Source organism: Suncus etruscus, chromosome X, assembly GCF_024139225.1.
Source record: "Suncus etruscus isolate mSunEtr1 chromosome X, mSunEtr1.pri.cur, whole genome shotgun sequence".
NCBI lineage: Eukaryota > Metazoa > Chordata > Mammalia > Eulipotyphla > Soricidae > Suncus > Suncus etruscus.
Window position 1 is genome coordinate 19,453,619 of NC_064868.1, and position 21,246 is coordinate 19,474,864.

At 39.2% G+C, this 21,246-nt stretch overlaps 1 protein-coding gene and 1 non-coding gene across 2 annotated transcripts in view; one reads left to right on the plus strand and one right to left on the minus strand.

The window, feature by feature from the left end:
• ZFX (zinc finger protein X-linked) overlaps positions 1-5,589 on the plus strand; it is a 32,239-nt gene extending 26,650 nt beyond the window's left edge. Inside the window, exons 5-8 of the mRNA XM_049766740.1 lie at positions 417-560; positions 1,112-1,264; positions 1,881-2,021; positions 2,864-5,589. Coding sequence (XP_049622697.1) covers positions 417-560; positions 1,112-1,264; positions 1,881-2,021; positions 2,864-4,047 — 1,622 coding nt within the window. The 3' untranslated portion in view covers positions 4,048-5,589. The remainder of the gene's footprint in view (positions 1-416; positions 561-1,111; positions 1,265-1,880; positions 2,022-2,863) is intronic.
• Positions 5,590-20,407: 14,818 nt separating this feature from the next.
• Positions 20,408-20,540, minus strand: LOC125999695 (small nucleolar RNA SNORA9). The gene has a single exon (XR_007492175.1). It is a non-coding gene; the product is annotated as a small nucleolar RNA SNORA9 (small nucleolar RNA).
• Positions 20,541-21,246: the final 706 nt, after the last annotated feature.

The window sequence follows — 21,246 nt, forward strand, 5'->3', positions numbered from 1 at the left end:
AGGGGTTCCTCCTGGCTCTACACTCAGAAATCGCTCCTGGCAGGCTTGGGGACCATATGGGCTGCCGGATTCGAACCACCATTCTTCTGCATGCAAGGCATATGCCCTACCTCCATGCTATTTCTCCGGCCCCAGAATGTTATATATTCTGATCTAAATGCTTCAACCCTAATTACTTTTGGGTGTTTAAGTTGAGAATGTTTGAAATCTTTTCTGAAGCTACCTTAATTATTGGTGGGTGTTTGTAGAGCTAGGTGTCATGCGAGCAGAACTGTGCTGCTAGTTCACATTCCTAGTCTGCAGATACTTTTAAGCAAAGGTTCTGATGTAGCAATAGAAAAGTACGTAACGTACAATGAGGAAACAGTGAAGTGAGTGTTTTTATAAATTTTTGGAGCTATTACCTTCTCTTCTAGGTGGTACCGTGGACATAGTGGAGAGTGAACCTGAGAATGATCACGGAGTTGAGTTGCTTGATCAGAATAACAGTATTCGTGTACCGAGAGAAAAGATGGTTTATATGACTGTTAATGACTCTCAGCAAGAAGATGAAGATTTAAGTAAGTAGATGGCCTTTTGTGGGGAAAAAAGTTTCCTGTAGCTGTGGTGGTTTTTATTTGTATTTTTTTTAATAGTCAATGATTGAAAGAAACAGGTAGTATTGTGGAGATTTTTCATTTGTTTTTGTTTTGAGGTCATGCTCAGCTATTCTCAGGGTTACTCCTGGTGCTGTCCCAAGGGATCGCTTTTGGCGGTAAAGGGGAACCATGTGCAGTTCTGGGATTGCATCTGGATCGATTGCATGCAATTCAAGTGCCTTACTATCTCTCGGGCCCTCTTGTAGAGATTATGATGTTGCTTAAATTCCAAGAGAAACATCAATGACTATGTATGTTAAGGATATTACTTTAAAAACAAATGATGGGGAAAGCCAGCAAGTGAATCATTCATTTAACAAATACTTAGTGAATGCTTGCTAAGTAAACACTTCTATTTAAATAATATTCAAACCTTTTTTCATTGATGTGTTATTTGAACTAAAGTGAAATATGTTTTCTCTGCTTTCTATAAGCCTTGTTTCAAAAACTGATACGATTGATTTCCTCCTTAGATGTTGCTGAAATCGCAGATGAGGTGTATATGGAAGTGATCGTAGGTGAAGAAGATGCGGCTGCAGCTGCTGCTGCCGCCGCTGCACATGAACAGCAAATAGATGACAACGAAATCAAAACTTTCATGCCAATTGCATGGGCAGCAGCTTACGGTAAGTCATCTGGCCCCTCTGTGTCAGAGGTGGTTCTTGGTCATAACATGAATTCATGATTGAAAAATTATTTCTGTAAAGTTTCAGAAGTAGGAAATATATGTACCCTACAGGTGTTGCTTGGTTTGAACGAGGTCAGGTAGAGAAAGATCAGAAAGTTTACTTTTTGCTTTTAATTTTGACAGGAATTCCCTTCATATATGTACATTACTTAGAAGGAAGGAATACAAGTAGTAAACTTTTGAGCTGAACAGTTGTATTTTCATGTTTTTTTAATTGACTTTTTATTTACATTAGTGTTAATGTTTAGGGATACACTGTTGGCTGTACCACACTCAAACCATCAAGCTGAAACTTTATAATTTAGGTCCCATGGTTTGACAGTTTGGGGGAGATAGCAAAGGAGTTTTGGGGACCAGGTGTTGACATGTTTTTTAGATTTGGAAGCTAGGTATTTTCTCCAATCTAAATATGCTCATAAAACCCATTACCTTAAAATGGGGAATTTCTCATTCATGAGTATCATGGCTTACTTTTCGTTGTTTTAGTTAATAAAGAGTCCCTAATTCTTTATAATTTATAATACTGTACAATTTTTTTTAATGCACGTTGTTAGGTAATAATACTGATGGAATTGAAAACCGGAATGGCACTGCAAGTGCCCTCTTGCACATAGATGAGTCTGCTGGGCTTGGCAGACTGGCTAAACAAAAACCAAAGAAAAGGAGAAGACCTGATTCCAGGCAGTACCAAACAGGTGAGGGCACATGAGTTCCACAGCGCAGCGTGCTTTGCGAGCTCTCATATGAAACTAGTATGTATCCACAGAGGTGTTGTGATGGCGTTTTAGCTGCTAGACCACATGTAATGTTTGTGTACTGAATTTGAAAACATGATAGGGATTTGGAGATATTCATGAATGATGTCCTTGGATAAAAAGAAATAGGGAGTGAATCAAACATGGAATAAAATTTTAAAACTTGGGTGATTTTGATGGGGAAATGGAAAAAAGTCCCTTCAATATATTGGAGGCATTAAGGTTTTTAAAAACTAAATATATATTCATCAGTTGTAGAGAACATGCTTTCTGTTTGAGGTCCTGGCATCACCTATAAAAGAAGTGATCTTGTCAGCATAAAGCAGGTATAATATGTCTAGAGAACTACAATACAAGTTCTTCAGTTCATCTGACATTCCAGCCTAACTCTTGTATGCCAATTTGCATGCAAGCTTTTTGCAAAGTTTTTTAGTTGACAATTTTTAAATAAAGCAGAAATTTTGATAATGAAGCTTTATTTTTCATAATTTCCCTCCATTTTCTAAATTGATATATCTTCAGTGGCTAGTTGATAATAGTTATATACTTATTGACTTTTTTTTTAACTGTAGAGGGTAAGGTGGTCATGCTGAGCAAAGTGTCCAGGGCAGATTCTCTTTATGATGAGATTGCTCTGTCTTTTATATTGCAAAATGGTAACGATTAATAGCAAATAACCTAACTTAGGAGTATCTACCTTCAAATGACACACTCTAAATTTTTGAAGAAACTCAAACAGAACTTGATTTGATCACTCATGCTCCTTTTTTTCTCTTTCTTAGCAATAATTATTGGCCCTGATGGACATCCCTTGACTGTCTATCCTTGTATGATCTGTGGGAAAAAGTTTAAGTCGAGAGGTTTTCTGAAGAGACACATGAAAAACCATCCTGAACACCTTGCTAAGAAGAAGTACCGTTGTACTGACTGCGATTACACTACCAACAAGAAGATAAGTTTACATAACCACCTGGAGAGCCACAAACTAACCAGCAAGGCAGAAAAGGCTATTGAATGCGATGAGTGTGGGAAGCATTTCTCTCATGCTGGCGCTTTGTTTACTCACAAAATGGTGCATAAGGAAAAAGGAGCCAACAAAATGCACAAGTGTAAATTCTGTGACTATGAAACAGCCGAACAAGGGTTACTGAATCGCCACCTTTTGGCAGTCCACAGCAAGAACTTTCCTCATATCTGTGTTGAATGCGGTAAAGGTTTCCGTCACCCTTCAGAGCTCAAAAAGCACATGCGAATCCATACTGGAGAGAAGCCGTACCAGTGCCAGTACTGCGAGTATAGGTCTGCAGACTCTTCTAACTTGAAAACGCATGTCAAAACTAAGCATAGTAAAGAAATGCCGTTCAAGTGTGACATTTGTCTTCTGACTTTCTCAGATACCAAAGAGGTGCAGCAACATGCTCTTATCCATCAAGAAAGCAAAACACATCAGTGTTTGCACTGTGACCACAAGAGTTCAAACTCAAGCGATTTAAAACGACACATAATTTCAGTTCACACCAAGGACTACCCTCATAAGTGTGACATGTGTGATAAAGGCTTTCATAGGCCTTCAGAACTCAAGAAACACGTAGCTGCCCACAAGGGTAAAAAAATGCATCAGTGCAGACATTGTGACTTTAAGATTGCCGATCCTTTTGTTCTAAGTCGCCATATTCTATCTGTTCACACAAAAGATCTGCCGTTTAGGTGTAAGAGATGTAGAAAGGGATTTAGGCAACAGAATGAGCTTAAAAAGCATATGAAAACACACAGTGGCAGGAAAGTGTACCAGTGTGAGTACTGCGAGTATAGCACTACAGATGCCTCCGGCTTTAAACGACATGTTATTTCTATTCATACAAAGGACTATCCCCACCGCTGTGAGTACTGCAAGAAAGGGTTCCGAAGACCATCCGAGAAGAACCAGCACATCATGCGACATCATAAAGAAGTTGGCCTGCCCTAATGCCATACTTCTACAGACGTTTGTAGAGATTGGCCTTGAAACTAAATCATTTTAAAGCCAGTCTTGTTCACATACAATACTGTATATTGATTTATGCTGTGTACAAATAGAATTATTACTTCTAGTTGACTTTTTTTTTTTACATTTTGTTCAGTAGTGTGTTCTGAATTCTATTCAGTTTGTTTAATAAATGGGGGAAAGCAGAAACAAGCAAGTTGCTTTTAATGAAGTAATCCCTGGTTCTATATTGGATTTTCCTATCTTAGAAATTTTATATTTATTTAAGTATTTATCTTGCTTACCTTGATGGTACTCTTCTAAGGCCTTTTAACTTAAGGTAACATTAGATTGGTAACTTGGAAAGCATTCATGTGGACTTGTTTATTTTTTCCATAAATTTCTCACAATAAAATTGTCAGAGACACCTACTAATATTAATAGGAGGTTTTACTATAGGGTCTAATATCTTAACATGGAAGTCATTTACTTGTCTAGCTCAATATTTTAGACAACGTGACAATGAAAGTTTCTATTTGAGCTTTTGCGTCCCTGGCATCACTGAGTAAGAAACAGTGGCTGGGTTCGTGTTTACTTTTCATTTTGTTTAGCAGACAAAATGTACTTTTTGGGGGGATTTCTTTAAAGTATTTACATCTTTGTCAGCATAGCAATGTTTTAGAGAAATTTATTGAAAATTTTTGCTTGGGCCTGTTGTAATTTGATTATTCTGTATATGTGCTGCTTTGTCTTGGAATGGTTGTGTGCTAAAATGAGAATAAACTGAAGACTGCATTTTGGAATCTAATAGAGATAATTCGTGGCTCATAGGATCTTTTGCAACTTTATATATGTAAATGTACCCTGAATTATCTATATGCACATATATATATAACATGTATCTGTGTGTATTGCTTATTTTACATATTTATACACACAACCCCAAGTAGTAGTTGTTTAAAATCTATAATGAAAGTATTAAATTTACAATAACATGAAAGATGCAGGGATGCATGTGAGAGCATTTTATAAGTCATGCTCTTCAGAGAGACTACTCAGGTGATGACTTAGAAGGAAAATAAGGACACTAGTATTTTTAAAGAGGAAAGGTATTTTAAGTATCTTTGGTAATTGAAAAAATAGAAGTTATGATGTTTCTAGATAGATTGTTTTCATACAACTTCAGCTCCATGCCTTTATATTTTTCTGAAAAGTTAATGAGAATCCAGACAATTAATTCCCTCTGTTCTCTCTGAGAAGTCCATGAGGGAACAACTTGTGTCACCAAGTGAGGTGGACTGAGGAAGCAGCAGCTCCCTGTACCAGAAGATCGGGTGCTAAATTGGCGAGTTCAGCCTGACGTTATTTCTTAGTTAACTGCCAGCAAACTTTGAAGAAAATCAATTTTCGAGTTGGCTTTGATTAAGAAGATAAAGGTGTGTTTTAAGTGCATGAGGAAAATCTGAGGCCTTATTTGGAACATCACGAAGTCTTTCACAGTTTTGTTTTGAGAGCCGATATTTTGAACAGGTGATTATGATCATAAAGTGATCATAAAGTGAAGTGAGTTAATTAGAACACATTGGTTGGATTGTGGTACGGAGAATTATTGCGAACAGAAAGTTTTGCGGGTCGCTTGAATTGGCTCTGGCACGTTGTTGGAGAGTAGGACTCTTCCCACTTGATACCACTTACTACTCATGGTGCTCCGTCCCCTTTGTGCAGTTTGGTTTGTATCTTTCTTGGTTCCTTTAATACTTGTATTTAGAGTGATCGGTTAGACATCTCAATAATAGGTGTTTGGCAAGCCTCTAAAGTGCTAAATTGATTTGTTCTAGTTCTAAATCGTGCTTTTCTGGCTGGTATGAACTCCAACCTGAGAGTCAGTCCAAGCCGAGTCACAGTTCCTGGTGGGAACTCCTGACCTCCTTGGCTCCCAGCACATTTTTATCTTTTAATTTATTACTGTGTGATTCATTGCCCTCCAGTCCTATTCTTGAAAGCTCTGTCTGTTTTTTTGTGAGAACCCTTCAAATCTTTCTAAATTTTTTCCAGAAATAATGTAAAAAAAAAAAAAACAAGTTAGTTAAAAGTGAACGTTACTTTAAATGTTCTAAATGTCCTGTAAAATTGATATAGAAAGTATAAATAATTGGACATTCAATTATATTTTTTTAAATAAACTGAAAGATAAAGAACACAACACTTTACACACTTTATATTTCTCTTGCATAATCTGGAATCATACACAGTTTTTTTTCTTTATAAAGCACAATATTGAAACCTTTAAATGGTATTTAAGGGTTTGTTCAAGTGAATATGATAAAATTGTATCTGTATAAAGAGAAAAATTAAATTGTAGTCACTTATAAACTGACATTAGTTACAACCTAGTTTTAATTAAAACAATTTTGATTAGCAAAGCTAAAAAAGGATATTTCAGTTAAATGTTTTAAAGAGGTACAGATTTTTACAAGGACATAATATAAGTTATTGTTCTGTAGAAATACCCTATTAAATATTGTATGTCCCACCCTCTGTACACTTTGTAAAAAAAAAAAGGTAAAATACATAAAAAGAAAATCATATAGGGATGTGTGACATTATTGTAATTGTGTACTTGAGAATAACGTGCAAAAATAAAAATCAGAATATTTTCCTGTTATGTATGTTTAGTCTATCTATTTGATACCGTACTAAGTAAATGCTTTTTCTTAAAAAAAATATGTACAGTTTTTGTAAAACCTAATAAACATCAAAAGCAGTGGATTATTTTCATTTCCCCATTTCTTAATTTCTTTTTGCTACAGTGGAATGCAAATGCTTGATTGCTTTAAATTTTGTGACTCTGATGCAAATACTGATATTTCAGCTCTGTGAATTTGCAAGTAATATTTCAGAAAAGTTAAGAGGTGATTGGTGAGTTCTTTGATGAGCATGTCCTTGAAATTCATTTTTTAACCTTCATAAAAGATCTGTTAGTAGCACCTCCAGTTCCCCTGAGATAAATTTCCCATGCATAAAGTAATTTTTGAGAGCACTTAGTTCATTTCACTATCAATCCACAGCACATTAATTAGTGAGGATTGTTCCCACTTCCACAACAGAAGCCCTGCTTTAGTTATTCTGTACCCAGTTGGAAGACTTTACTAGATGTTAATATAAATATTGATCATTGTCAACATAAAAATGGGAAGTTAGATAAAGGTTTTCCATAAATCCTCTTTTATCCCCTTTTGTTAAAATGAGACCATGCTATTCCTTAACTAAGTAGGAACAAGCGTTTGCCTAATAGTTGAAACTTAAGTAATCAAAGCTTGAGGTACGTAATTAAGAGAGCAAGGTGAAATGTCCAGTGCCATAAACCTAAGCCTAATACACTGAAAAACTTAGATGCCTGACATATCCTATCTCTGATCCCAATCAGATAGTGGACTGCTCTATTCTCTCGGAGTTTGATTACTAACAGTTTCCTTCCCCCCCCCCCCCCCCCATGAAACCTAGGATTCCTACAGGGAAAGGGTGTGATCAGTCAGTCTTAGAGGGATAGCGTATTTCAGAGCAGTAATTTTCAAAAATGTGACCTGGCAGCAGCAGCAGCACCAGATCACCTGGGACTTCGTTAAAAGATACAAATTCTCAGCCCAGCCCCACCCCAAACCACTGAATTGGGAAACTGGGCGTGGGGCCCAGCCATCTGTGTCTTAACATGTTCTCCAAGTGACTGGATGCATGCTTAAGTTTGCAGAAACACTTTCGAGCACTTGAGGAACTTAGAAGACAACTGCAACATTTTTTTCTAGCAGCCAAGAAAAATCAAACCTTAAAAAATAGGCAGAAAAGGTGAAATGAAACTTGGTTTTTATACCTTTACACTATTCAAAGTGGGAATCTGACAGTTAAGTAAATCCCTTAGTGCACACATTAGTAGCCTGTAGCCTATAAATCTTACATTGCTTTTCCTCAGTTAAATTGCTCGCATATAAGTAGAATTCAGAGGAAGGAAGATTCAGTAAGTAAAAGGAAGGGCTGAAAAGTGTGTGTTTAACCAATTGGCTCCATTTTATTTGAGTAAGAGCTGCCACATGTTTCGATAAGGTCAAAATTAAATTTGTTTGCCCTTTTGGATTTTGTTCTTTTGTGTATATATTGTTTGCCTTTCATAAAACCTTGGATTTGTTATATATTGTTCCTGTTTTTGACATCTTTGCTATTGTAAATAAATTCCTATTTTGTTTTAAGTTACCCTAGTGGATTGTTGGCTGTAGATGCACACAGAAATAAGACAAATCATACACACAACCTCCAACATGGTGCAAGTTGAAAGTGATGTGTGCTCCATTTTAGTAGTTCAGCACTTCTGGCACTGGTGAAAGAAATGGAAATTATTAGTCTAAGTTTTTGGTCAGAGTCAAGTATTTTCCTTTACTTGGCTTTTCCTATTCTTTAGCTCCACAAAATATCAGGCATTACATACCCTGCAATTTCATAAAGCCATCCAGTATACTAATGTCTTGGGTGGTTTTTTTTTTTTTTTTGCTTTGTTTTGTTTTGGGGCCACACCTATTGGTTATCAGAAGTTACGCCTGGTGACTCAGGAGTCACTCCTGGCAGGCTTGGGGGACCATATGGGGTGCCAGGGATCAAATCTGGTCGACTGCAAGGCAAGCACCCTACAGCCTGTACTATTGCTCCAATGCCCCATTCCCTCCCCTTAGTATACATCTGAAAACCTACTTTGACATTCTAAATGGTTTTTACTTATTTGAATTGCTACAGAAATATCTAAATATTCACTAAAATGAATGCAGTAACCACCATTTTCATGTTGTTTTCCAAGAGGCCAGTTTCTGCTTTCCTTCATACTTGGTTGGTTCTAAAAGCAAAATTCTTTGGCCTGCACTTTGAAGTAAAAGGAAGTATTGAAAAGCCCATTTGTTGAGGTTTTGGAGTCTGACCACACCCTGTGCTTTATTAATCACTTTGAAGATAGGCAAAATCCACACCGATTGAGTGTATGATTTCACTAGATAAAGCTGGATAGAGAAACCAAGATAAGTGTATTTCGAAGCCATGGGGACCCACCTGACCCTCGAACTGGAATCACACTGGGCTAGGCACTCTAGAAAAAGTTGAAGTGATAGAAAAGAAAAAGGGCTCAAGTGGAAGAGAATGGCGGCAGTACCTTCTGCAGCCTTCACAGGCTGGACTAAGAAAGTTGAAAAGACTTCCCATAAGCAAGCCTCAAAAATAAAGACTTCTGGGTTGCCCACTAGCTTTACTACACTAGCAGAGGGTTTTACTAGCCTCCATATTTATGTCTCATCAATTAACTTTTTCTGTCCCCCTCATATAAGTAAGGACTTATATTTGATTTTTGTTTTGGGGCCAGAGCCCATGGTGCTCATGGACTACTGTTGCTACTTGGAGCATTGTGTACTGGGTATTGAACCCATCCATCCTTGGTTGGCTGCGTTCAAGGCAAAAGCACCCTACCTCTGCTCTAGCTTCGGCCCCACCTCCATTTTTTATCCACTCAACCATGATAGACTTTTAAAGAATTAGTTCTCTTCAGGGAAGAAAAAACAAAACAAAACAAAAACCTTTTTACTGTTATTTGGCCAAAGTGATAATATAGCAGGTAGGGCCCTTGCCTTGCAAGCAGCTAAACCGGGTTTGATCTCTGGTATCCCATATGGTCCCCCTGAGCACTGCCACATGTAGCTCAAAAGAAGAAAAGCATTTTTTACATTGAGAACATTATATGTTGAAGAGTGCTTTTACAACTTTCTTTTGAAATTACACTTGATCCTCTCCATTAGACCCCATTCATCCTTTGTAACCCTAACACTTGCCCCCTTTTGCAAACTTCAATTCTGTCTCCAAATCTAAGGGTTAGTTTTAAATTGATTTTGTCTAGTTCCCTTGCTTTGTTTATACTTCACATATAAGTGACATTACCTGATACTCTGTCTTTCTGACTTGACCTACATAATGTCCTATAAGTCTATATTATAGGCAGATGGCAAGAGAAGTATACTACATCTTTTCGGGGAGGGGGGTTGTACAACCTTGTGCTCAGATCAATCCTGGTGGACATGGACCATATGGTGTGCCAGGAATTGAACCTGGGTCAGTCTGCAAGGCAAGAGCCTCACATGTTGTACTATCTCTCCAGCTGCAGTATACCACATCTTTATCCACTCATCTGGGTTAGATCTGTTCAGTCCTGTGATGGTGCCAGGAATTGAGCCAGGACCTCACACATGCACCACAAATGCTCTGCTGCTGAGCCACACCACTGACCCTTTTATCTGCTCAATTGTCATAGAGCACTGGGTTGTTTCCAGGTCTTGAGTATTTTTTTAATTTGGCTCTGAATTATTTTGAGCTGTTTTGAATTAGTGTTTTTATATTCTTTAGGACAGATAAAAAAAATTCTGAAAGAAAATTTGCTTATTGTATATAGAGAGAAGACTTGTTTCTTGATATTGAGACACACTTAGCTGTGATTGGGGGACCATGCAGTGCTGTGGATAAAATCAGGGTGAGCCACAGGCAAGGCAAGTGCCTAAACCCTGTACTAGTTTCCGGACCCCAATAAGTTATTTTTTATTCCATGTTTTTGTGATCAACCACAGTGCCACTTATTAAAAGGGTTCTTCATTTTGGTTTCTTTGATTTTAGAACATATATACAAATATTGTTTTCATGTTGTATCCACAGTATCAGTTACAGTTATTCAGATATTTTCCTACCAAACATCAAATATTTACATATCTATTGACTGCCTTTTCAAATTTTCAACGCATGTTTCTTTTTGGAGAGAATATGAACAATGTATAATGGTATAGAGAAGAAAGTAAAATGGCTATGCCCTTAATCTTATACCCAGAACAACTTACTTTTTTATTTATTGAGTTTTGTAAATTAATCTTTTGGGGGGAGGGAGGTCACACCTAGCTCTGCTCTCAGGAATTACTCCTAGTGGTACTCTGAGGTCCATATGGGATGCAGGGGATCAAACCTGGGATCAAATCCAGATTCTGCAAATGCAAGGCAAATGCCCCGCCCACTGTACTATTTCTCTAGCCCCACAGTTACCTCTCCTTGAATTTTACTTTTATTAGATTTTACTGTTACAAAGTACATATTATTTTATAACAAATGCTGCACAATACAAAATAAACAAAGATGAACTTAATTTCATCCGTACTTTCTCCAAGCTCATTTCCTTGAGGTGATCACGGTTTAATGGATATATATATATACATATGTTTTTTCCTACATGCCCATACAAATATATAAAGTGAATAAGAAGGTTGGAAATTTCAACGCTTTCAATCAAAATGAGACAAAGCACATCACTTAATAGATCATGTCCAACTCTGTGGGATAGTAGAGTGAATTCTATCTCTTTCATAGCTAACTAACATTTATTTAGAGGTTGTACTCACCATCATAAACTATTTTTTGTCTTGCATTGGGCTTTTTGGATCACACCCAAATGTGCTCAAGGCATATTCCTCCCTCTGCACTCTGGAATCACTTCTGTCAGTAATGAAACCATATGAGATGCCAGGGATCAAACCCAAAAACCAGTGTACATGGAATTTTTGTCGGTTTGGTGTCTTGAAAGATTAGTTGTGGGCTATTGGCATGGCCGTGATTTTGGGTTGTGGATGTGTCTGCTGGGCCTTCGACAAGGTGGATTCTTGGCCCACTCCTTTCTCCAGGGTGCCCCAGAATTGAAATTCATTGCCTTACCACATGTTAACTCTTGTGTTCATATCGTTTTAGTTAGTATATTTGTGGATTTTATTATCAAAAGGCAAGTCTTCTTTTGTATGGATTTATTGACATTCTTCCATAGACACATCAAGATCATTTTACCCAGTTTTCCTTAGAAGACCCATTGGTTTTTTTTTTTTTAAATAAAGTCGTACAAAGTGTGTGTGGGGGGGTGTGTGGTTTTTAGGTCACACCCTGCAGCAGTTAGGGGTTACTCCTGGCTTTTACGCTCAGAAATTGCAAATGCCTTTCCTCCATGCTATCTCTCTGGCCCCCTGGACAAAATTTTAATAATAAATTGAGTCTGATGTTTTATGCTCTTTCCCTTATTCTGGTATTGTATATATATGTTGGTTTTTGGGTCACACCAGGCAGTTCTCAGGGATTACTCCTGGCTCTATCCTCAGAAATCGCCCCTGGCAGGCACGGGGGTCCATATGGAATGCTGAGATTTGAACCACTGTCCTTCTGCATGCAAGGCAAACACCTTACCTCCATGCTATCTCTCCAGCCCCATTGTTTTATATTTTTTATTTGTTTTGTTTGGGGGCTACCCCTGGCGATGCTCTGAGGTTTACTCCTGGCTTTACACTGAGGAATTACTCCTAGTGGTGCTCTGGGGACCAGATGGGATGGATGCCAAGCATTGAACCCTGGTCTGCCAAATGCAAACAAGTGCCTTACTGCTGTACTATTGCTCTGGCTCCTGTTTTATATTGTGTGTGTGTGTGTTTAATTTGAGGCACCATGTTTTATGATACTGTTCCTCATAGGGTTGCACACATAGAATGTTCCACACGGGGGCCGGGAAGGTGGCACTAGAGGTAAGGTGTCTGCCTTGCAAGCGCTAGTGTAGGATGAACCGTGGTTCGATCCCCCTGCGTCCCATATGGTCCCCCCAAGCCAGGGGCGATTACTGAGTGCATAGCCAGGAGTAACCCCTGAGCGTCAAACAGGTGTGGCCCAAAAACCAAAAAAAAAAAAAAAAGAATGTTCCAACACCACACCATCCACCATATTACTGCTTTCTTCATATAGTTCCTAACTTTCAATAAGTACAGTCTATATATATACATATATATTATACTTATATATGTCAAACCAGGACTTCCACATGCAAAACATGCATTCAGCCCTCTGAGCTGAATATGGCCAGTACCTCTGGCCATAGTCCATGATATATATTTGAAATACTGAGATACTGCTAGAGTATAGACAAAAGCTATTAACTTTGATGTATTTTTTATGTATTCAGCAAATTTAACACATTTTCTTTCCATTCTAATTATGTTGTAATAGTTCCTTAAATTTCTGTGCATACAATCATCATGGAAATGTTGATTATTTTCTTTTCTGTTTGTTTTTGCGAGAACTTCTCTTACAGTGATTTAATATATTAGAAAAGGTTTTATGAAATTCAGTTACAGGCAGAGTGAGAGGATAACTGCTTAAGTCTTGCATCCTTACAAAATATCTCCGAGGAAGAGCCAATCATTTATTTATTTATGTAGGGCAGGGGTTTGGGTTCTGGCCAGGAGTATTCAGGGTCTACTTATTCCTGGGTCACTGCTCAGGGGTCCTTTCTGGCTGTGCTCAGGATGGGACTGGGGTTTGTGCATTCCAGGCAAGTGAGTGCTTCACCCACATACCATCTCTCTGGCCCAGAATTGGTCATTTTTTAGCAGCTAGATAGCAACTAATCATAAATGAATTCACAATTATTCTTCACTGAGAACATCCTACATCATTCTACTTTTTCTCAGCAAGAAAAGGTTCTTTCTTTAAATGAAAGCCCTTGTGCTACATCTGGGCACTCACAGACTACTGTGAATTGCAAAAAGCATTGCCAGCTGGCCAAACCACAGGCTTCTTGAAGACCTTTTATTCCTTTCAAATACTTTCACCGTTTCAGAGGCAGAGCATATAGTGATGCCCGTGATGGCGGATGATATTCATGATAGTCTGGGGTTCAGTAGTGCCCCTGGGTCTGTATTGTAAGCATGCAGAACTATTAAATAAGTAGTAAAAAGCCATGAACAAACTCCTCATTAAGAGCTCACTAATGTGGGGCCGGAGAGATAGCATGGAGGTAAGGCGTTTGCCTTTCATGCAGAAGGTCATCAGTTCAAATCCCGGTGTCCCATATGGTCCCCCGTGCCTGCCAGGAGCAATTTCTGAGCATGGAGCCAGGAGTAACCCCTGAGCACTGCCGGGTGTGACCCAAAAACCACAAAAAAGAAAAAAAAAAGAAAAAAAGCTCACTAATGTGGACCTGGGAAGATAGCATAGTGGTAGGGCATTTGCCTGCACGCAGACGACTTGGGATGGACCCAGGTTCAATCCCTGGCATCCCATATGGTCCCCTGAGCCTGCCAGGAGCGATTTCTGAGCACAGAGCCAGGAGTAATCCCTGAGCACTGTTGAATGTGACCCCCCCCATATAAAGTTTACTAATGCAATAGTGCTACCAGCTGAGTTCTCTGTTGCCACCAGTTACCAAAACTAAAGGTTTGGGAGAAAAAGATGCACCAGCTTTTGAGGCGGCATCGCAAGGGAGGCCTTCCCCAAATGCCAGAATGGGCCTCAGGATGCCTCCACACAACTTGAACCTCTCTTGGTTCATCAGAGCAGCTTGCTGGGCTTTTTGCCTTCCACTCAGGTGTGAATCAAGACCCGATTGTCTCATGGATGGACCTTGACTCTGGCTTCAACCTGGCTAAACTGCATTTGGAGAATACCCAGACTTCAGTCATCACTAAGCCTGGTGAAAGTTCTCCAGGTGAGGTTTTTCGCTTTCCTTGAGGAATCTACCGTATATTGCCCACTCCACAATGCCTGCAGAAAGGCTGAATTTCGGGTCTTTTGCTGCCTCCACCAGTGGGTGACTTTTGTGCCATTAAGTTCATGGAATTGCACCATCCCACCCAACTTTCCGACTGTCTTTTGGGGCTGCCCTTCTAACCTGACCTCTTCCAAGAGAGGCCTTTCTGTAGAGGGAAGTTCTGTCTTTTGTGCATTTGGACCCACAACCTCTTCCAATTCATGCCACTATTATTTTGTTTGGGCGTCTGTGCACAAGACCTCAGTTTCACATCATTTACCATCTTCAGTTTTATTTTATCTGACTCTCTGCTCAGGGATCACGTTTCCGTGTTTCGGGAACCATAGGGGTACTGCAGATCTAACAAGGGTCAGTTGCATGCAAGGCAAGGTGCCCACCCTCCGTATTACTCCAGTCCCCTACAATCATTATTTTTTTGTTTTGTTTTGTTTTGTTTTTTGGGCCACACCCGGCATTGCTCAGGGGTTACTCCTGGCTGTCTTCTCAGAAATAGCTCCTGGCAGGCACGGGAGACCATATGGGACACCGGGATTCGAACCAACCACCTTTGGTCCTGGATCGGCTGCTTGCAAGGCAAATGCCGCTGTGCTATCTCTCCGGGCCCCTACAATCATTATTTTATCAGAACTGACCCATTAGTGACTGAGTGATGATGAAATGGCTGTCTTATGTTTTTATGTAATGAGTTATATTTAATTGCATTCTTAGATTTTAGAAAGCTTTTTATTTACCTTTTGAGGATAAAAGTGCCCTATGCAGGCAGCTTTTATTGTTCTTTAAATCTACTATTGCTTATGTCAATTAGCATTTTATTTAGAACCTTTATATGCATTCTTAATTTTGACATTTTCTTATTCTGTATGATTATCAAATTTGAACATTAATGCAATACTAACTCTATAAAATAAACTTGGAATCTGTTCTGTAATTTATAATGATATAAAAACCAAACCAAAAAAAAATTAAGGGCTCAGAGAGATAGCACAGCGATAGCACAGTGGCGTTTGCCTTGCAAGCAGCCAATCCAGGACCAAAGGTGGTTGGTTCGAATCCCGGTGTCCCATATGGTCCCCCGTGCCTGCCAGGAGCTATTTCTGAGCAGACAGCCAGGAGTGACTCCTGAGCACTGCTGGGTGTGGCCCCCCCAAAAAAAAACAGAGACATTATCCACTTTTTGTTTTGTTTTGTGGCCACAGTCAGTAGTGCTTGGGGTGGGGGGCCTAGTTTCTGTGCAGTTCTGAAAGATCTTACGATATAGGAAATGAGTCCTGGATTTCCACACTGAAAACATTTTCTCCAGCCCTTTGAGCCATCTACCTGACTTTTAGGTTTTAGATAGTTATAAAAAGTATTTGCGGGGCTGGAGAGATAGCATGGAGGTAGGGTGTTTGCCTTGCATGCAGAAGAATGGTGGTTCAAATCCCGGCATCGCATATGGTCCCCCATGCCTGCCAGGGCCAATTTCTGAGTGCAGAGCCAGGAATAACCCTTGAGCACTGCCAGGTGTGACCCCCTCAAAAAAAAGTATTTGCATTAAAGCCTTTTTATAAGTAATAGGCTCTTATATTATTGATCTATATTAATTGGTCCATCAGTTTTTCTTTTTTTTCTTTTTGTTTGTTTGTTTGTTTGTTTTGGGGCCACAACTGGAGGCACTCAGGGGTTACTCCTGGCTCTGTGCTCATAAATCACTACTAGTGATTTACTACTAATCACTACTACTACTACTACTAGTTCGGGGGACTATATGGGATGCCAGGGATCAAACCCTGGTTGGCCGCGTGCAAGGCAAATGCTCTGCCCTCTGTGCTATTGCTCTGGCCTAGTCCATCAATTTTTCTTCCTAAATTTTGGTATCCCTTGTAAATCTTTCTTTTCCCCCTCTATTTGTATTTCTCATTTATTCAAGTGCATATAAAACACCTGAGGTAAGGTGCTTATTCTGATTCTATTGCCCTGTGGTGGGGCCAGTGAGTCTGTGTTTTGGACCAATAACCTGAAGATGCTGTGACTGGACCCATGCCCTCTAAGGATTAGCAACTCTCAATTTTGGTGAACATAGGGATCATGTGAGGGCTGCTTTGAATTTCCCAGTGCCCAGGTCATACTCCAGACCAATTAAATTAGAATCTGTAAGAGTGGGGCTGAAGCATTGAGCATTTTCAATATTCCTTAAGTAATCACAGCATGCAGTCAAGGTTGAGAATTACTCTTCTAGATTTTAATAGATTGCCAGAAAGATAAACAGCATGTTCTCTTATGATTATTATTTTGCATTTCTGATTTTTACCTTCTTTCTCATCCTGAGTATTGCCTATTTTTTCCTCTCCTTTTCTCTTCAACAGACCTTCAATAAATAATACAAAGAAACAACTCTGCATTAAAAAATCTTTTTTGGGGCCGGGCGGTGGCGCTGGAGGTAAGGTGCCTGCCTTGCCTGCGCTAGCCTAGGACGGACCGCGGTTCGATCCCCCGGTGTCCCATATGGTCCCCCAAGAAGCCAGGAGCAACTTCTGAGCGCATAGCCAGGAGTAACCCCTGAGCGCCACAGGGTGTGGCCCAAAAACCAAAAAAAAAAAAATTTTTTTTTTGGTTTCTACTAATTTTCTTTCAATGATTAACAACTTTATTATTATTATTATTATTATTATTATTATTATTATTTTGGTTTTTGGGCCACACCCGGCGATGCTCAGGGGTTACTCCTGGCTGTCTGCTCAGAAATAGCTCCTGGCAGGCAGGGGGGACCATATGGGACACCAGGATTTGAACCAACCACCTTTGGTCCTGGATCGGCTTCTTGCAAGGCAAACACCGCTGTGCTATCTCTCCGGGCCCTATTATTATTATTATTATTATTATTATTAATTATTATTATTATTATTGAAGGGGGGGTCCCTGACTGAGATGCTGGAGCTCTGTGGTGCTTAGGATCCGCAGGGATACATCTGGCAGTACTCAAGCAGCTCAGACATTATCAGTTCTGGGATCAAGCCCAGAGCCTTGTACATGCAATCTCAGCTACTTCAGCCACATTTTTGGCCCCAGGTTTATTTTGTCATCTAGTGAAAATGTTTTATGTTTCTTTGTTTGGGACCACACCTAGCTATACTAATGTCTTACTCTTCGTCTTTAAGAAGTCACATCTGGAGGGACTCGGTGATTGAACTCAGGCCAGCCACAGGCAGACAAAGCATCCTTCCTGCTGTACTCATCTCTCCAGCCTCGTATTTCTAGTTTTATTTATTTCCATCGTTTAATATGAACTTGAAAGCAATGCGCTATCTTTGGTTACAAGTTTAGTTTGTGCCCCATTACATGGTAATTGCTCTTCCTCAGAACTTTCTTGCAAGTGCTAATATATCAGCTTTAATTTCTTTTTTGCAATAGTAGTTATCTAGTTTTATTGGTTTGAGTTCAAAGTACGGTCTGTATAATCTTTATGTTTTTTGAATTTTAAATTTTCTTTTTGAGTAAGGCATAACATTCTTTTTTTGGAAATACAACTGAGACATATTAGTATAATGTGTATTTTTCCATTTCTGGTATAAATTATTAGATAAAGTTTATTAGATAAAGTTGAGCTTCTTGGCTATAGTTTTAAATCTTCTATATCCATATGACATTTGATCCTTATTAATTTTAACTTAATTGGGGGATTGGACCATACCTACCAGTGCTCAGTGCTTACTCCTGGTTCTATGCTCAAGGGTCACTCAGGAGACTATATGTAATTTTAGGTATGGGTCCAGGGTCAACTGTATGCACAGTGCATACCTCTGTGCTGTCTCCCTGACTCCTTAATGTAATTTGTTGGAATAAATATTAAATTCTCTAACCACAAAGGCATTACATACTGTTTTTGTATTTCAAATGTTGTGTGCATTTATGTATTTGGTTTCCATAGATTTTTGCTTCAGAGACATTTGACATATCTTCTTAACATTTGGTCGTTATTTCTGTTCTGTTTTCTATTTCAGCCATCTTTTCTCATCTCTTATATTACAAATCTCTGTCATGTTATCGTAATCCACTTAGATGGCACTGCAAAATTTATTGCTACTGCTGTTTCTTGTTCAGTTTTATCTTTCCTCATTTGACATCTCTATGCTAAAGAAATTGATGGATGTAGACCTTGTCTTTGTTCTGTGTGCCTGCTATGTGGGTTACATTCTTTCTAAGGCCTTGACTCCCCCAGAATGTCTATTTTCACCTTGACCTGTGCTAGCATGGTTGAGAGGAAAAAACGTGTAGTTACAAAACTTTTTCTTTCAGAGTTTATAGATACTTGACTGTTTTATAAGCTCAGTGTGTAGTTGGGTTCCTTTATGTATGGTACCTCTTTCTTTTCAGAAGTTTGCTTGATTTTCCTCCTTATCTTTGGAATTTAAAAAATTTACTAGGATATAACTAGGAATGCCTGGCCTTTATAATTTATTGAGCTCTTTCTTCCTGATAAGTCAAGTCTTTCTAGCTGAAGGAAATTTTCTGACATGATGCATGCAATTATTACTTTATTCAACGGGCACTTTGTGGCATCTCGATCACACATAAGACCTGTTGGATATAAAATAGCACTGAAAAGAAAGAAACTTTTTCATCTCAACATTCTGTGATTGTTGTTAAACAGAAAAAATGTGAATGAAATCAGTGTCTCTTGAAGAAAGAAGAGTGGTAATGTTCCTAAGTGTGTAGCTTGAACTGATGGAGAAGCAGTATTCTTTTTTTTTGGCTTTTGGGTCACACCCAGCAGCACTCAGGGGTTACTCTTGGCTCTACGCTCAGAAATTTCTCCTGGCAGGTTCGAGGACCATATGGGATGCTGGGATTCCAACCGCTGTCCTTCTGCATGCAAGGCAAACGCCTTACCTCCATGCTATCTCTCCGGCCCCAGAAGCAGTATTCTTGAGTTATTTCTTCCTAATAGAAGGGACTTCAGGAAGAACTTTCCAGTGGGGAAAAAATAAGCAGCATTCTGGGTACACCCCTTTTGCCTCACTGTTAGTGAAGCCTAAATAAAAGTTGTGATACTTAACACATAGTACTAGAAAAGAACTCCCCAGAGTTCCCTTTTCTGTATGTTACAAATCTTGGTAAGCAAGCAAGGATGAGAGCATTATTCCAGCAGACATTTCTCATGATCCATGAATATCTTTTCTCACCTTATTAAAATTTAATGTGGAATCTCAAATGTGTTTCAAAGTAGACCAGCAAAATCAGAAAATAAGTTTTTGTTTGGTGTGGTTTTATTTTTTTGGTTGTTGTTTTTTTTGTTTTGGAGCCACACTTGATGATGCTCAGAGGTTACTCCTGGTTATGTGCTCAGAAATTGCTCCTGGCTTGGGGGACCATATGGGATGCCTGGGATCGAACCCAGGTCTGTCCTGGATCTGCTGTGTGCAAGGCAAACGCCCTACCACTGTGCCATTGCTCCGGCCTTTGGTGTTTTTTCTGTTGTTGTTGTTGATTTATTCTTGATTTGGGGCCACATCCAGCAATGCTCAGGGATTACTCCTGGCTCTGCACTCAGGAATTACTCCTGGTGGTGCTTGGTGGGCCATATAGGCTTCTGGAGATTGAACTGGGTCAGTTGTGTGCAAGGCAGTTGCCCTACCTGCTCTACTATTGCTCTGGCCTCTGAAAATATTAAGTTTTGGTCAGGTTGATGGAAGATTTACATTGCTACACACTCAACAAAATGCTATATGTTAATTTGTTGGTCTTTTATTCAATTATCTGAAATGTCTATCAACTTGCTTTGAATGGAGCATGAAAAAGCCTCAAACCATTTCATGATGTTCTCGCCAAGTACTGTAAGAATGCACAGGGTCGCCCCAGACCCAAGCATGCTGGAGGCTTGCAGAAAGAGACTTTTTTAGACTTTCAAGTTTGCCAGTGTTTGTGCATGTCAAAAAATATGGAAAGATAGGGGCTAGAGCAACTGTATAGTGGATAAAACTTTTGCCTTAAGTGGGCTAACCTGGGTTTGATCCCCGGCACCCCATAAAGTTCCCTGAGCCTGCCAAGAGTAACTCCTGAACACAGAGCCTAAACACCACAGATTGTAGCCCCAAACAATATATAAATATATATAAGTATATATAAATATATAGAGAAACTTGAACATAGCCCCAATTTCAAATAAAATGTCAAATAAAATTGAGATTTTTCCCTACATATTTATTGCTTCCTCTTTTGTCACATGCTTGTATAGTTGAGTTTTTTTTGGGGGGAGGGGACATTTTATGTTGAATTACTTATCTTTTTCCTTGTTGATCAATGGATACCTTTTTTGTTTTTGTTTTTGTTTTTGGGTCATACCTGGCAGCACTCAGAGATTACTTCTGGCTCTGTGCTCAGAAATTACTCCTGGCAGGCTCAGGGGACCATGTGGGATGCCAGGAATTGAATCTGGTCCGTCCTGGATCACCTGCGTGCAAAGCAAATGCCCTACCACTGTGCTATCTCTCAGGCCCCCAATGGATAAATATTATTAATATAATGCTTCAGTGATTATATTCTAATTTAAAATCCTTGGAAATATTTACTCTTACTCTGTTAATTGTCAT